This window comes from Charadrius vociferus, unplaced genomic scaffold (genome assembly GCF_000708025.1).
Source record: "Charadrius vociferus isolate BGI_N301 unplaced genomic scaffold, ASM70802v2 scaffold495, whole genome shotgun sequence".
Classification (NCBI taxonomy): domain Eukaryota; kingdom Metazoa; phylum Chordata; class Aves; order Charadriiformes; family Charadriidae; genus Charadrius; species Charadrius vociferus.
The window spans coordinates 944,537-963,068 of record NW_009648555.1 but is presented as its reverse complement, the minus strand read 5'-3'; the positions used below and the strand labels follow the sequence as shown (position 1 = coordinate 963,068).

Here is an 18,532-nt window from a genome sequence, read left to right as displayed (position 1 = left end):
ATCAGTAGAAAGTGCATGTTGTTCTGATTTCTAGGATAAAGTAATATCAATGCTCCTGATCTATTTTCCAGATGACTCATACAGAAAACTTTAGTCCAGAAGTTACAGTGTTGAAGACCAGTAATGTCTAGAAAATACCAAAGGAATGCATATATACTACTTATCAGAAACAGGCAATGCATATTTTTTATATGAAAAATTAAAGACATTCTCTCCGTGTGCTTCATCTCCAGTGTTGATACTCGCATTGCTAAATACTGAGATAACATCTTGTAGTTGGTTGAAGTTAGATTACTCGTGGTTGGGATAAAAAAAAATGAGATATTATCTAGATATTAATTAAATTTTTGTCAGTTATTTTTATTACTTTATGCTAAATGTGCAGTCCATCTTGCCAATCTGAATGTCAGAGAAGACTAAAACTTGGAATTTAGAAATGATAAGAAGGAAGGTCATAACCCAGAGGAATGAGAAATTATAAAATGCTTGTCCCATCCCAGTCTTGTGTGGATGTTGACAAGGTGTAGGAAAGTGATTTCCAGTAACATATAGATTTGTGAAAATCCTAATCTATTGATAGCCTGTTCATTAATGGCTGAAGCAAAGATTAATTAAATTATCTGCTGCAAATTATAAACTATTTCTCTCTACAAAATGGGGAATCCATGGAGTACTGCTATCATCATATTTTGTCTATTGATTGATGCCACCAATTTGAGAGGAGCACGGTAACATAAAGTTTTGTCTTCTACAAAGCGTTGTTAGCAACGAACGTACAATGTCTTATTTACACATGATATCATGGGGATTTCTTGGGTTTCTGCCAAAGACAATCTTGAGTCCCCCTTACTCTAACATATTTGGTGAGCTTTGAATATTTGTTCATAATGAGATAGACAGTGGTAGTAGTCAGCTCTCAGCTTCAAAGATTATGCCTGTTGGAAGCATGTGTGATCACATATGTAAATCTGAATTTACAGATGGCTGCAGTTTTTGATTCTATATACTGCAATTCCGTTGATATGGTAGGGACTGTAGAAAAGTTGCTGCATATTTGTTTTTGTATCATAACCAAATATAATCATTATGTATGCATTATAAACACCACATTTTCTCCTTTAATATTATTAACACCCTTCAGATGTTTCCTTTTTGAGTACCAGGCAATTCTGAGGTACAAAACAAAAGTATTTAGAGATGTCACACTGTGACAACATGGTGGGCTTGAGAGAACGCCCTTGATTTGGGCTCATAATTTGATGATGCTTTGACTGAGTGCTGGGGCAAGACACAAGTGCACATCATCCCACCATGGTGCCCCTGTTTGTGTTGCAAAGAGATATGGGTGCCTTCAAATGTAAGAAGCCACCAGAGTGTGATTTGTCCCGTGCCTTGGTCAGCGCTCAGGGTGCTGCCCATGGAATTTAGTGTCCCGTTACTTAGTGCAACAAGTAGAGCATATAGGTGAGAGGAGGCTGTCTGTAAGAATTGGCTGCCTTTTCATCTGAAGGCAGGACTACACGGTGTTCCCCGTAAGTCATTATCACAGCTGCTTTGTACAGTATCACAGTCCTGTATCGCAGTACAATACTCTGCTATCACTGTGCTGTAATAGTACATTTAGCCCCATGCCTTGCCTCTGGCGCAGCGTAATGCATAATGGATCTGACAAAACTTAAAGAAGAAAAGAAAAAAAGAAGAAAAAAGGAGCCCCAAAGCCACAGTGCAGCTCTTGAAGTTTCAACACTTCAAGTGAATAGGGGGGTGGTGGAGGAGAGAGGACTTTCCTGACCCTTACAGGTGAATTCTTTACGTTCTGAAATGTGAAAATTCTCTTACCCAACTTTCTGTGTTAAAACAATGGTATATATGCCCTGAAATAACCGGTGGATTTCTGGGACTTTTTGCAGCGCTATATTGACTTCTGTCATTATAAAGCATGGTGCAACCTGCTTTGCACACTGCAAATACAGAGAGGCAATCAGAAGAATGTTATAGAATTTGTCAGTATATATTGTAATGTAAAGGTTTCTGTATTCTATTTTGGGAAACGATATCTACTTTAAAGCTAAATATGACAAAACAGAGTCAAAATTGTTCGTTAAAGATATTTTAATTCTTATTTATACATGTAGCATATTCTTACGCTGTTAATGAACAAATCTATGAAAACTTTCTTTAAAATATCTTGAAATGGTAGTTTTTACTTTAAAGGTCTGCTGAAGGTACACTAGTAATGAGCTATGATACTTTCATCTTAGTTAGGGAAGGCAGTTGTTTGCAGCTGAAGCCCTGGATTCCTTTCCTTCTCTTTTCACGAGCAGGAATAATGCTATTTTCATTTCTTGGGGAAGGCAGGAGACTGAAATAAGTCTGTAGCTGACTATTCTTGTGCACCAAAAGTGAGAATCTAATCTTCCTTTATTTGGGCAAAAATGTTTCTTTGGGACCACAGCCATAAAGGCCACAAAGGCTTTGATACCACAACTGAGTAAATATCAGTGGGCTGTTTCTTCAGTGTGTGGATCCCGTGCAGAGAACAGGTCCCTCTGGGGGCACATCCATCCCACCAGAAGGCCATAAAAGTGAAAACTGCACTGCTGTGGTCCGCAGCTAAAATCTCATTTTATTCTGAATTTGTTCTGATGCCGCAAATAGTTATACGCCTGAATAAGTTAAATTTCACACACGTGATTAGGTGCTTGGACTACAGCGGGTCTATCGGAAAGAATTTGGCAATTCTGTTTGCAAGGCTGAGCTCGTAAGTTGTAAGGAGACATACGTCCATGGGGCCATCAGGCTGCCTCAACAGTGTTTAGATATTAGTTTAATCAAAGAACTGTGTGCCGTTACCCCAGAATCTGTGTCAAGCTGTGGATTAGGTGTATAAAAAAACCTACAAAAGCTCCTGCTGGTTGAAAGATTATGAGTATTTAGCTACATTACTGCTGTTACAGGCATGAACACGTCCTTTCAGTATTTTTGAATTGTAGCAGTGTTACAATTAATTAATTGCGTCCGTCTAGTTATGAATTAGACTAAAGTTAGAGTAAGGTTTTATTAACTATTTTTTCTTTTTGTTTTTCTTATTGTTTTTGACTGTATAACTTAAACTGAAATACACTTCGCTAAACTGGACTCAAAGAATATGTCAATAAAAGACTGTAGTTAGACCAATCTAAAAATGTTAAATCAAGAAAATTCACGGAACACCAATGACTACCAGTAACTGTCATTATGTTAAACTTTTTAATTTCTCAAAACAGCGAGAACAGTGTTGTGAGAACATGAGATAATACACACAAAAAGAAGAAAGGAACTTCTGTTTGCAAAAAGTGCAGGGAAGTTGTTCCCATAATAAGTCATTCTATTAAACAAGAGCCATTATTGCACTCTAGCAGTGCAAATGTAAAACAGAAAGTCTGTTAGGAACCAAGCATCATTGTTAGTGTAATATATTGTTAGTATATATATTTTCCCTTCCCACATTTTTTTTTTTTTTTAGGAATTGCATGCTATTCGGTTAAAGATATTGTGGATCAAGATTCGACACTTAAGGAAAACTATTTTTTTATATTGTTCAAAGCTGACCTCTGCTTTTGAAAAGGCTTGATCTGCACTTTTTCATCTGTTTAGAAGCATACATTTTTAGTTAAGAAATTGAAGACAATCTCTTTGTCTTTTTCCTAAGCTAGGGAGGTTGAGATAAAAAAGAATGCCTGCTTTAAAAGTCACACATGGCTGTAATTTAAGATTTTTTTTACCTCATTGTCCATAACAGTTGAAAGAAACCTTCAATGAAAGTTTATTAACTAGGCCAATGCCTGAGGCAATAAAGGTTCATTTATTACCAGTTTCTTGGCTGTTTTTCTTCTTCTATTTTTCCGTTAAACTCATAGCGTAAGATAATACTTCACAAAATTAAACCTTTGACCTTCTGTGGAGTTAAGTCGCCTTTGATTAGATAAAGTAACAATTTATGGTCCAGCATGAGGTTGCACATGAAATGAATAATGCAACAGACTGAATGAGAACTGAGAATCTATTGCTTTTGAAAAGATGACTGTTGTTTAAGAAAGAATGTTCTCTCTTAATTTGTATTGTAGTGATGCTGTATGCATTCCAGTCAGATTTTAAACTGTTGCTAAAAAGTACAATATAGCCAGGCAGTTATGCAGTATACATTGTTTAATTCTGTCACAATTGCACCAAGTCAACAGTAAACCCACAGATTACAAAACCCCGTCAAGCTCTAACAGTATAGTAATTTGTTGTGGTATTTGAGATGCACTTCATGATTTTTCTTTTTACTCCCCAGTACAAAGGAATAAATCCATAATAAATAATAACTTCATGGAATGCAAGTCCATCAGTTCCATAAATGGCAAACATTAATGATAAAATAATTACATTTACACATTTTTTGCAGTGTCATTGAACCTGTTGGTAGTTCTCATTCAAAAAATAGAATCTTAATATGAAGTTTTATGTACTTTTAACAAAACAAAGCAAGAGGACACTACTTCTTTCTAGGTCAATGTTTTATTTCTGCAACTGTGTTATTAATTGCGAAGACACATTGTAAGTAAAAAGATGTTTAGATTTTAAGATTGCTGTGGAAATTTAGCTCTTTTCCTTGTTGATTTTAAATGCAATACCCAGACCTCAAAATTCATATTGCAATTTAGGAGTAGTTACAGGAAAAAGGTCTGATTAGTCTGATGAACAACAGATGGTTTGAGCCTCACATACACTAGTTTTCTCCCAGTGAGAGACTGGCAATTTCATTTTAGTTGCACCAGTCTAAAACAGATTGCACGGCTGAATTTATCTAAGTATTCCTTCTTTAACAATGTTTAAAGTGCAGTTAGTTATTACTTTTTTTTTTTTTATGACTCCTTTAATAATAGCCCTTTTAAAGATGTTAAAAAATGATCTGGATGAGCAGTTTATGCTGAACCACGCAAGTCGAACAGGAAAATACAGCTAGAAGGGCCAGACAAAAATTTCTTGATTATCCCAAAATAACAGGTAATGACATTTTTAGGGTATACCAATACTGTTATATTGGATCAATCCAGGCAGCTTAACAGAAAGAAAGCTTCTGGGTAACTGTGAGATTCCAGACCTACATTGTACATAAAGAATGCTACTAATGAAACTCAGTATATGTTAGCGGAACATTACGGTGTAGTCTGAAGTTCCCCTTTCTGCAATTCAGTCTATGTAATCAGACCTCTGTCCTCCTGCAGATTGCTTTCCCCTTCTTGTTTTATGTATCACACTATATAAAACACCCATTAGATCAGAGACTAAGGTTGGGATCCTATTTCATTTGAAATAACTGGGCAGCAGCGTAATAAGCTACCAAAAACCTGTACCTGAACTACTGAAACCCGTGAAACCAGTGCAATAATCTACAGTGATCGGGGTCAAGTCCTAGGAGGTAACCCTGCCTTTCTTTCTCAGGCAGAGTTTTTCAGATTTGAGTATGAATTTTGCCCAAGTAAGAACCTCAATATGAAATCTGGAATTAAGTCAAGAAAAGACATGAATTATTTTCAAGTCAGTACCACTGAAATAAACTATAGGAAAAAGGATTAAGCATTAACTTGAAGTAATGAAAGGAGTTCTTTCAGAATTTAGATGAGATTTGGACCTCCTCCCATGCAATGAATAAAGCATTTCTGCAGAATGAACTTTCCAGCAAATAAATGAAATTAAATGTAATGCACTACTGACAGTCATATTTTGGTTTTCTGCCTGTTCTGTGATGGCAAAGGTAAGGTATTTTGCAAATGTTCTCAAAGTCCTAAAGAAAGAGGTTGTGAAAATACGTGCGCATATATATATATATATTTTATTGGATTTTTAATGTACCCATAAATATGTATATATGTGGTATATAGAAAGGAAGGTAATAGTTATATTAAGGAAGTTATTAATTATTTATTGGAATAACTATTAGGAATTATAATTACTATTAGGCATAGTTATGTGAAGGAAGTTAAAAGTGAATTAAGATCAATTACTTAAATAATTTTGTACGTTGTTCCAGGACCAAATTTAGGCATACAATTCAAAAATGTGTATTTTGAGACGTATTTAAGGCTGAAAAAGTTGCACTCATATGTCCTTTACTTTTTTCCTTCACAAATAGGGTGTGTTATAAGCTGTTCATGCCATCAGAACTGAAAGTTTTAGGAGCTCTCTCTTAAGGCAGGGAATAGTATTTGTTGGAAAGCAGAAACCCTGGATGTGATTTAGTGCCCACCAGTAACTCGTACACATTTTGAAAATCTGTCATGATATATGACAGCTCTCTCGGGCGCTTTGCTTTTAAAACAGAATTGTTTTCTGAAGATGCTGTGGTTTTTTGTCATTGTTTTCCATTTCATTCACTCATTTTTCAGCATTAGAGACCACACATACTGGGCATACTTCTGGTCTCATTCTCACCCACGAAATTCTGACTTCAGTAGAGTTGCACGGGTGTAAATTAGACTAGAACTTGGCAGGAGAAAGCTTATGATTATATTTGGCAGAGGCAGCAGGCTGCAACTTTATTAACATAATTAACAGCTACAAACACACCCCAACAGGCCAAAGTAATCTAGTGACAGAAGAGAGAAGGTCTTTGTAGGAAAGGATCATTCACGCTTTCTTTTGGTGTTCTGCTTCTTGTTCCTGAGTTCCTACTAAGGCTTGGAGAGCTTTCAATTGAGCTGTAATTCAAATTCATACGGCTCCTACAAGACACCTTGAACAGACTTTTGCTGATGAGTCTATAGGAACTGTCAGCAATACGGAGATTACTTCAGAAGCGTGATGGTTGATTTGAACTTTACTTTCTGATGTTTTGCTTTTTGAATTAAATTGTTGGACAAGATTAATTGCACGCAGTAAGAGATTTAAATGAATAGCTTTATAAAGCATTAAAGTTCTAAGTATGTCACATGGGAAAAAAGCTGTAAGGTTTAAATGAATAAATGTATTTAATGCATAAAATGTCTAGGCTAATTTTTTAATTCCTTTACTAACATCTTTTATTGAAAAACCGTACTTTATTCATCCATCTTAGTTATACTGCTGTGGTTGTGGTAATTTAATATTCCTGCTCGTCGCTAATCTTCTGGTTCAACAGAAGTAAACAATAGGTTTCATAAATTAAAAATACGCTCTTCAGAACATGCTTCTAAAGATAAAAAACAAGGCTGTAAACATTTATGACTGAAACAAACTAGATTGTTCAAATACTGCCATGATGTATCATGTATATCAATATGGCACTGATATCAGTTAGAATGCAAACAAGGTTTTAAATGATGTGCCCCTTCATTTCAGCTGGAGAATCCGCTTTACACCATCTGCCTATCAGATGGTTAGGAACCAGGACTGCGTATTAATGCCACATGTTCGATTTTCTTTCCTCTTGTAATGGTTAGATTCATATTGCTAATAGCTGTGCATGAGCACTGTCGATGAAATTTGTGTGACGATGGAGTGATGAGATATTTATAAAGCTGCCTGTCTCACTGCATAATCAGGAGGAAGAATGCCAGACATAAACAACTTATCAATTTCAGAATATTAATGACAACTACCATTGACTTTAACCCACTTAATATTTTGGCCTGGATACTTTTTAACTGTTCAAATAAATATTTGTAAAGAATGAAAAAAAAAAAATCTACGTGGCTGTTCAATGTGATCCTTGTTTCTTTCATTTCAGTTGCCTTAATGGGTGACTTCTGGTGTTCTCGCATTTGAAGATAATATTTCTGTAGTGTAGAAAAAGTGTGTACCTTAGAAATTCCTTGGCTGCTTTTTATAAGAGTAAAGTGATTTTAAATAATATTTAGGTCAAAAGGCTGTCTCAAAGAACCAATTAAAAAAAAAAAATCCCGAGTATTTACCCAAGTATATACCTATAGCTGAACTTTAACGTTTAGAATTTTAAAATATACATATAGATACATAGCAGCGTATTCGCCTCTTCTATTTATAATATATTTAGTTGCCTTTACTAGTGAGATAAGTGACATAAGTCAGGCCCTGTGCTAGAGAGAAAGTTTTGCCTTGTACCATAACACAGTGCACCAGTGATTATAATGCCAGGGGCTCTAGTAACTGGCTCAGGACCTTCCTTAGCACTTCCTTGCTACATCATTAAGGGATAGGAAAAAGTAACAGTAAAGCATAAACTGTGCTGTAGGCTGGGATTGCTGTGAGGAACGGCATTAAACGATATTTCTGAGGATTATTCCATACTCTCCTTTCCCCCCCACTCACACCGGTGCTCATACGAGACACGCATTTCAGATTTGTGCAGTTTAAATTAATTGCTGTATAGCAAAGTAATCATTTCAATCACTTATGCGGTTGTGCGAGAGAAGGAATGAAATTAGAAGTTTAATTTCTGCTTTTTTAAATTATCATTTATTATTGCAAGCATTATCTTGCGAAAATCGTGCTACAGAGCTAAGCAGTCTGTATTTTAGTTTCCCATCCCCTGTCCAAAGATTATGGCTTCCTCTAAAGAGAAGCATTGCAGCCTACTTTGGAGAGAAGCACTGAAGTATACTTTTTTTTGCAAATTTTGTAGCAAAAGAGAGTATGTATTTTAGCGGTCTGTGACCGGGTCATTACCCCAGTGAGATGTAATATTTACAGGTGGGCTCACAAGCCCAGTGTCCAGTGTCCATTTAATATGGTATTTTTGGAAGCACTTAAAACCTGCTGGTCTGGAAGTGCAGTCACAGCCAAAAGTTTGAGGCCCGCTGTTGTATTCATTAGTTGTATCGTATTTGAATATCCCTCCAAAGGATTGTTCTTTAAAGATGCTCGTTTTAGCTTGTCAGTGATGTATATAAAAAAGAGGAAGTATAGGTTATTGTATTGTTTAATGAGCACAGGATGCAAACCAAAGTTCAGAGGTGCACCATCTCTTTTTCTGTAGCCTAATTTAGGGACTGTAACCAAATTTGTATAATGTATAACTTCATATCCTTCCTCTAAGGTAAAAATATCATTGGAAGCAATCCATGTTATTGTCAATACCTTAAGATCAAAACCCGCACAATTTGTAATAGTAGAAGAAGCCGAAATAAAATTAAACCCTTCTATTTATTGACCTTCTGATTTGATTTTTGGCTTTTGGTACATCTTCTTCTACCTGAAATAGTGATTTTCTAAATAATATTGATCTGCCTATGCAGAATGTAATTATCACATACTTGGTAATTCTCATTGCACTTGGAGGTGTTAGAAGTCAGCCTGTGAGGAGGGTCGGGAGGCTGGAACTGTTTGCTAATCTTTATGCGGTCATGCAAAGAAAGGAAAACAACCTTGAGTCAAGCCACTATGTGTATATATATATGTTCAAAGGCACCTCATATGCCACCTCTTTGTTTTCCTTGGGATGGCAGAGATTCTTGATGTCCGTTCACCTTCTGCCTTCTCCCTGCTGGATTTTGCCTTCTGTCTCTCCCTATCGCTAGCCGAAAACATGGCAAGAGTGAACTCATTTTCCACTTTAAGGAGGCAAAGCAGACAACCAGGGGCTCTTGGAAGCAATGGTGGTAGCAATATTTGCCTCAGCAGCCTGGGATTATTTGCTTATTTGGTCTTTCCTGCTAAATTGCACTCTTCCTACGCTGGGCAGCAGCCTGGGCCCACTAGAATAGTAAGTTGTGCAGTTAATTCCTCTTGAGACCCATAAGACACTTCACACCTCTCAGAGTAGCTGAAAATCAGACAAGCAGGCACCTTTAAACTAATTACATTGAGTTTTTTCAACCCTTCTCCACGGTCAGGGCAAGAATCTTGATTCAAAATGACCCGAGGGTCCATGCTTCTCATGTGGCATCACAGGCTGAGGCCCAAGATTGCATCGTTGCGTAAAACTTATCTGGTTTAATGCCTTCTCTTTATTTTCTTTCATTGAATTCTCTTTAATTTCCATCTCTGCCCCCTGGATCAGTCGTGTGGGGTAGGCAGCTCTTGTGAAGGTTGACACTAACTTCTCTCCACTACCACCCAGGCTGGAGCAAAGGGATGTGAGTGGGTAGCAGCACTGTTTGGGGACCACAGAAAAATTATCCTGCCTCCGGGAAGAGGGCAAAAACCTATAACATTGAGTAAAGACACTATCTAATTTTGAGTTTTGAAGGCATTGCTGGACCATTTCTGTAATCGCTTTTGACAAAGAGAACTTTTCTCATTTTTGTCGAAGTTTCTTGTAAATGGCTGGATAGCAGAAATTTGGTTTGGTAGGAAGAGCACTTGGATTGCCTGCCAATGCCTTGGGACTGGGATTAAATGGGTTTAATAATTCCTCTTCTAATTGATAAATGCCTTAATGCCTTGAAGTTTTGGGGAGAGAAAAATAAGTATTTTACCCGTGTTCTGCATTACTAACCTTTCTTCTAAAAGCGCTTCCGAGAATGCCCGCATCTCCTGGCTGTTATGTGTGAAATGAGAAATACATGTCCGAGTTCTTTCATCTCTTACTCTTAAATAGAAATTATAGACCTGTTTTTTTTTTTCTACTTTCTTTAGCACGGAAAACATTTGAGACCTAAAGGTTGTAGAGTTATGCACGTGTTTGCCTATTCATAGCCACTTAGGACACTATTTCAAAGCTAGGTTGGATTTCTGAAAGCATGCATTTGTACTTCAGTTAGTTATGATGGTGTTATGACTGCAGTTACGGGATACCAAGTTAAGATTGAGGTGGACATGCAGAAGTAACTATCTAAATATGATCAGAAACATTTTACTTGAAAAAGTTGGCAAACTTCACATCAAACAAGAGGAATAGTACTCAGCAATGTTCAACGTTCATTACATCGCCGGCATAAAGGAAGAGTAACAGTCTTAGTCCCTACAATAATGAAGAATAATAGAACAATGTATATTAAATTTTGTTCATACTTCTTTGCAGGCCTGACAGCAGCAGCTGCAGCGGCAGCAGCTGCCACCAACGCCGCCCTAGCAGAAGCAATGAAAGTGAAAAAAATTAAATTGGAAGCTATGTCCAACTATCATGCAAATAAAACGCCACCATAGCAGAAGCAATGAAAGTGAAAAAAATTAAATTGGAAGCTATGTCCAACTATCATGCAAATAATAACCAGCATGGAGCAGACTCTGAAAATGGAGATCTGAATTCAAGTGTCGGTAAGTCTCAGACACAGCATTATTATATGTCCATAATGCCCTGATATTTTATTAAACAGGTTATCCTTCTGGACTTGCTTTTGAAGTCCTTGATTTGGTGTAAAAAGTTGCATATTTGTTTTCCTTTCCTTACTAGTTTTAGTTTTATTTTTTATCTGACCTTTACACCAGCGTTCAGCATTGTTTTTACTATTACAAAAACATTCTTTCCTTTGCAGGTTACTTTTGCAGACTCGAGTTAATATTTTCCATGAAAGAAAGTGGTTTGATTGCTTAGAGTTCATTTTTCAAAGTACAGGTGGGGTGACAGATGATGGTGTCAAAGTGAAATTTAACAATGTCTCCTGCTCAGTGTGCTGGGTATCGACTTTAGGTAATTCAGAACACAAGCTTGAAAGCAAAATATTTCATACTTTCATGTGCCCTGTGACAAAAGGAAAACATACATACACAATAAATTATTGCCATGCTCTGCAGTTCCTATCATATTTTATTTTAATAAACACATTCTTAAAATGTAGTTAACAGGTTTTTCCATTTCTTAAGCACCCATCAGCAACTCTTGTTCTTTCTCAAAAAAGAATTGTTTCTGTATACTTTATTCATTTGTTTGGACAATTTGTTTTGCTAAAGCATACTTCAAAGCTAGAATAACTTTTTGTTGTTGTTGATTAAATCTTTAATCATCTGTGTGTGTCTGCTGTAAAATGTTTTGTTATGCCATTTCATTGTATTGGCTCCTTTTATCATGTTGAGACAGTATTAACTCAGCAACAGAAATTCAATGACAAAGAGGTACGTTCAGAAGACTGCAGGCAAGATTGGTGTATATTGGAAAAAAGTGGTTTAAGATAGGGATTTTTTGTTTTTATTTTGTTTCTTTTATTTAGTTTTGTTTATTTTTTAGTTTTTATTCTCCTAAATACATTTGAAATGAGTCAAGAGTTATGTACTATCCTTTACATAACTAAATATGTGTTTGTGAAGAGCATTTCTGTACAGTTCGGTAAGCATTGGTAGGCTATTATTTAGAAATAATGTGAATTGCAGTTCAAAGAACAGGTTCACCTAGGCACGCGCTATTTTAAATAACAGCAATATGTATGCATCACTGCATAGGGAGACAAACAGATTTTTTTGTTTCCTTTTAAAGAAAATCTTAAAAAAATGCCTCTGTGATGGCAAGGAAAATAGTCTTAAATTAGTTGTGTTAGTACTCACATACCAACATGTGCAGTCACTAGGATGTTAGTGGAAAGATTGTCCTCTTGGAGACAAGACAAGAGCAGGTAGAGAGCAGGTGTCTTTGAAATCTGGGAGGAGGAGACAGGTACAAATGAAGTGGAAGGAGCCCCAAACATAATGGAAGAAAAGTGAAGTCATGAGAAAGGGTGAAAAGTGTAAATACAAACTGGGAGGATAGAGAATCTTCATTAGAAGTAGAAGCTAGTTTAGATGTGAATTTCAGACCTAGAGGCATGCATTATGTGAAATAAAATGTTCAAATACGGGATTACGGAACTGTCATTCTGCTTGGCAGTACTAGTGACAAACCACTTGTACATCCACAGACGTGGAAAAGTTAACAGGTAATCAACACATCAACCACGTGGAGAGTGGATGGAGGGAATGTCTGAATTTCCTCTGAATAACAAAAAAAAATATCTACTTTGAAATCATAGTTTGAGGCATAATTTAGATAACTTATCCACTCTTCTTACACAGCTTAATCATTTTCCCTGTTTAAGAAAATACGTTCTAACTATTTTAGCAGGGCAAAGTTAGCGAAGCGAGATTATTTGTTGTCAAAATTTCTTCTCAGCCCCTTAACTTGCTTATTAACTTCAGTTAATTTCCCGTTTTAACTGAATGAAGAATTGAGTTCATTTTGTTCAGAAAAAAATGGCTTTTCTGAGTAGAGTGAAGAGGATTCCAGTTGTCTCCATTCCACAAGGAATGGTTCTGGAAATACATTGTTCTTGTCTGTGCCTTCGGTCTTGAGCTATATTCTTCCTCTGGAGGTTTTCTCAAAAATAGTTTGCATTTATTTGTTTCTTTTATAGTGACCCCTAGCTAGTGTCCAGTGTCGGTTATGCCTGTGGAATCAGTGAAGCAATTCCTACTACCACTAATGCCAGGGTATATTAGGTTCATGAAGAGTTAAGTCTCCATTTATTAGTTGCATTTTTGAAAATTAGCATATTGTATTATCTTGACAAGAACTCATATTTCACCTTTGTAGTAGGTGTGTCCTTTTTTTCCCCTGCATTTTTTTCAGATGTTTATTTATGTCTTTTCAAATAAATATTATCAAGTCCGTATAAAAATAACATTTTAAATTATGGCTTGTTAGGCATGAATTTTAACTATTATGTTACTGAATGTTGACAGGAAGAAGGAATAAACCAAAAGAAAATAACCTGATTTTGGTTTATATTTTAAATTACGTTATGTGCCTGACCAAACGGAAAAGGAACAAACAAACTAACCAACCAGCCTAAACCTTAACTGATACTTCTTAGCCTATACGTAACAGGCATTATGGTATATTAGGGTACATGAATTGATAATACTGTGTCCTTAGGCTCTTCCAATGCATTTGTAAAAGAAGATAAATAAAATATGGGCTCTTGAGTTGAATTGTCAGGTTTACTTCTGAATTGTCTTGCTTTTTGGTTTTAATCGAATGCTTAATGTAAATTATAGAAGTCATTTTTGTAGATGGCCATTGTATAATTATACAGAGCACTACACAAATTTACTAACTATTTATTTATTAACTTGGTCCTTAGAAGCAATGGCCAAAAGGTTAGTGAGTGAAGGGAGTTAAAGGAAGCCAATGATACTAATAAGTAATTATTTTATCTCGCTCAGTTCTGTATGGTAACCTTGAGCTTGCATCCTCCCACCAGAATTATCATTTTAGAAGGGGGGGGAAAAAGGGAAAAAAAAAAAGACATTACAGAGGAATCAGAGTGAGGTATTAGCACACTGAGTAAAATATATGGCTGCAACGCCTTTCTCCCCCATCCACAATCAATTGGATTCTTTTAGTTTAATATTTACTTGCTAAGATGAGATGCTAGTCTGCATGGTGATAAACAGTCTGCTACTGGCATCTGAAGGTGACCTGTCAGTTCATATGGACAAATCTCCTGCTTACTGAAATGTACAAAATAAATCATTAAAGCAGGCAGGTGCTCATTCCCAGATTTAAATCACCATAGATTTATGATTTGAATTAATGCTTCATTTGGTCATAGAAATAGATGCTGAGACAAATGATATGCAGTGGTTGGGGCTTCCATACTGTAGCCATCCTAATATTGATTACTGAGATGTCTTTGCAATCTCTTGTTTATATCAAGTACTGTCTTGTGACAGCTTGGCTGATATGAGCTACATTGCAGATAAGAAGGAAAAATGTCCTGGGTTCTTTCTAGTGGCAATTCTACATACAACATGCAGGATAGATAAATTATTGGGTTTTTGTTTAAAAAATAGATTCCGTATGGCAGCAAACAAAAAAAGATTATGCTGTAGGTTTTTTTGGTTTTTTGTTGTTTTTTGTTTTAATTTAATTGCAGAATTAAAAGAAAGAGAGTGACAAGGTCAAACTTTAAATTTCATTGAAGGGGTTCTGTTCTTTGTCGTATTAACATCTTAGGATGATATGAGGATCAGTTGTATGTTTACCATCTAAGACTCCAAAGTTATAGATAGGTAGAGCAGCTCAATTATTTCCTTGCTGCTTAAGTACTTACTGCCCTGCTATCATACTTCATTAACCTGTAGCAGCAAAAGATAGAAGCCTTTGAAAATAAATATGTTTAAAGCTATTTCTGTGAGCTAGGCTTTGCTATCTATAACTTGGTAGGAAGTGAAGAACAGTCCCTATACTTTTGCTTCCCGAACATTTTATATAATGAAAACACTATGCATACACTTTAGGGAATACTCAAAGGATTTGTAAAGACCTTTGCCACTTGCTAAAATCTGACTCATAAAACTTGTAAACAACTATCAACAATAGTAAATTACTTGCTTAGTAGGAAATGAGTTCATATCTATTCAAAATGTGATCTCAAAACAGATGTCCCAAGAAAATGTCATTGTTTAAGCTACATTCATACAGAAAAAAAATGCTATTATTTCTTTAAGGAAGTGAAGCAATCATGAAGACTTTGGTGTTCTCAGTTTCTAAACACAGTTAGGAAATACAAGGCAACATTTTACACTTGGCTAGCACATTAATCCATAAACAACCGCAAAATGTGTTGAAAATTAAGAGGTTTTCTTGGCATGTTAGGTTTCCTATTCATCTGCATTACTTTGCAATATTTAAAATTATGAGACAAATGCAAGATTTCCTGTGATCTGTTGTTCAAAACTAATAGTTCCTTGCATACTATTACTCCTTTTTTTTTCATCCAGAATCAGAGATAAAATGATTTAGGTGAAATTATTTTTCTCCAGTGACCTTGCCCAATAATAGAACAGTACAAAATGCAGTCATTTCCTTTTTCTAAACACACATGTCTATTTTGAAGGAAAGAATTACTTTTATGGTTTCAGGAAAAAGTCTTGGAGACCTTGAAAAAGCAAATAAAAGGAAACAGAGAATGCAGGCCACTGAGCACAGCTCTGCAGTTGCACATCTGATTCTCTGCCTTGGCAATGTTAATGAACCTCAAATCCTCCCTGTAATTAGATGAGGGAATTGCTTATATTTTCAAACAGATGATGCTGCTATAATGAAACGATTGACAGGGAACTTTAGAGTGTCTACAGTAGTCATTTGGTTTCCGGGTTTTGGGTTTTTTTTTTCTTTTCTTTTTTTTTTCTGTCTTTTTTTTTTTTTAAGTGTAAAAAGAAGATTGGCTGTAGATACAGGTCCTGGGAGAGGTAGTAATTTACACAGAATGCTATGACAGGTGTCTTTGTATAGCACAGAAATAAAATGGAAGAGAAAGGAATGATGGGCAGGTACGGCAATTTTTTGGGAGGGGGTGTCCTATGCTTATTCTGCTTGGGTTCTTTAAAAGGGGCCGAGACTCAAGAGATGGATCCGGATTGAGTGCACAGCTGTAACTGCTGATGAGCTAATTGCTCCTTATCTCTCAGCCCCATTCATCTTCATTTTTTACCAATTACTGAGAATTATCTGTGTTCTCAGTTGGATATGAGAGTTAATCCTTTTTGGTTAAGCTGGCAGTACTGTGAGCAGATTCCAAATCATAGGGTGAAAAAGCCAGAGCAAGCTTGTTCTCAAACTCTCTCCAGTTCAATGACAGTATCACTAGTTCATAAGAATTTTTCTATTGTTTAACAGATTAAACACTGTTTTGTTTTTTTTTACTTTAGTGCTTTTATTAATATGTATTTTTCTCTTAGTGTAAACTGAATGCATAAATTCCTAGGTGGATAGATGTGCTCCCTTTCTAAAAACATGCACTTGCAAAAATGAAAATAAGATAAACAATAAGTAATATTGTCTGCAGTATTTCAGTGTTTGTTGTATACTACATAAGAATTCTTTTAAAGACAAGACTGTACCTGCAACTTTGACATCATGGGACATAAGACAAATGCTTGTCAGTGCCATGTATCTACTTATGTAAACTTCTTTGAGATCTGTGGATGAAAAGTGTTGTCTAGGTGTTAGCAAAGGCATAATCATACAGCCTTAAGGACAAATGTGCTGTTGAGCGCATCATATTTCAAGCTAAAGGAACGCTTTCATAAAACTGTGCTTTGGGAATGCACAGAATACCAGAAACAGCTTGTTTGGTTATAGTCAGGTCACTAAACTTTGTTTTGTAATTTTGCTTGTCTTCATGATGGCATGGGAAAAAAAAAAAAATCTTGAATTTCATAGCTAAAATATAATGTTAGCCTATCAACCAAGAATATAATTTCTCTGGATCTGCCTCCCTAGCCTTTAATTATGATTGTTAAATTTGCTAAACAGGGCAATGAATTGGATGTTATGATCTGAACTCTAGTTAGTAAATTAGGGGAATTATTAGCAAAGATTCAGCATTTCATGTTGGACAGTCAGTTGCGTTATGAGTCCCTCGTCTAGATTAAATCCTCACTGTGGGATTCATTGGAACAAATGTAGACATTTGCATCTGAGTTAGTCACCTTAGATTCAACAGACAGAAATAGGCAATTGTAGGGGTGATCCATCTCATCCTAAAGTAGATGGCAAAAGTAGGTCAGATAAATTGCACCTTAGAAGTGCTTAGTCGTGCGGCTACTGAGTTTTAGTTACAGAAAGAAAGTTAAATGGCTGAATCTCAGTCTCAGTGTGTGCAATTAATATTTTCTGGAATAAGATTTGAATGAGTTAACAGGTCTTTTCCAAGACAGTGGTACAGTAATGGCAAAATAGCGCCTGAGACACAGTGAAATGGAGAAGAAAAAAAAAAACAACCAAAAACCTACTCTTCAGAAACAGAAGGTGAGACATTTAGGTATTCACCCAGAAAACTCTTTAGATAGAAATATACTCTCAAGTTTTTTTCTGATTGTATAGGTATATCGCTTCTGAAAAGAGTGATTTTACCTATGTGACATACTGAGAGAAGAGGCTTCTAAAACTGCAGAAGCAAAAGCTTCCTATGTGACATTTGTGCTCTGGGTCTGCTATGGAGCTGTATCAAGTTCATGGAAAAATCTAAATGATTAAGTCTATCTTGTCAGCAAGATTAAAAAAAAAAAAAAGGCTATTTATATTGTTTGATCACATTTACTTTTATTTCCTGTTCCATGCAAGATAATCCTAATTGGATAAATAGTTGGATAATTTGATCTTCAATGTGATTTTTTTCAAAATATGTGCTTTATTGTTATGGCCATTTTCATTTTTAGTAGTGCCTTGTATGAAAATAATGAAATTGTTAAGCTTTTATGCAGTTTTGTTTCATTGTTATTTGTTATTGGCAGTAAATATACTTAAAGGTGATGCTGTGGATGGGCTATATTAAGAAATGTAAGCTTAATACACACCTTATTTTGTTAACTTGCTATGATAGTCTATAGGATCACCCTTTACAAATATTAATTAGAAGCTACATTTTAAAAAGCAAACACTGAATTTTATGCTTATTAGCTCAGTTTTAGAAAGTAATGTCTATGGCAGAATATGTGACAAATGAACGTATCTGTAACATGAATAGAATTATCATCATGAAAGTATGTATCTTTCCTGTGTTATAGACATGTAAATACACTATATTATGCATAAAAATATTTTCTATATAGTCATATAGACATTGAAGAAATATAGAATTATTGTTACCATTGATCTGTATAGCACAAAGGACCAAAAAAAGCTTCTTTCATT

At 35.6% G+C, this 18,532-nt stretch overlaps 1 protein-coding gene across 1 annotated transcript in view; it reads left to right on the top strand.

Moving 5' to 3' along the window:
* Positions 1-10,945: 10,945 nt before the first annotated feature.
* DACH1 (dachshund family transcription factor 1) overlaps positions 10,946-18,532 on the top strand; it is a gene marked incomplete at its 5' end in the record, with an annotated part of 177,038 nt that continues 169,451 nt past the window's right edge. Inside the window, 2 exons of the mRNA XM_009886091.1 lie at positions 10,946-10,990; positions 11,065-11,181. Coding sequence (XP_009884393.1) covers positions 10,946-10,990; positions 11,065-11,181 — 162 coding nt within the window. The remainder of the gene's footprint in view (positions 10,991-11,064; positions 11,182-18,532) is intronic.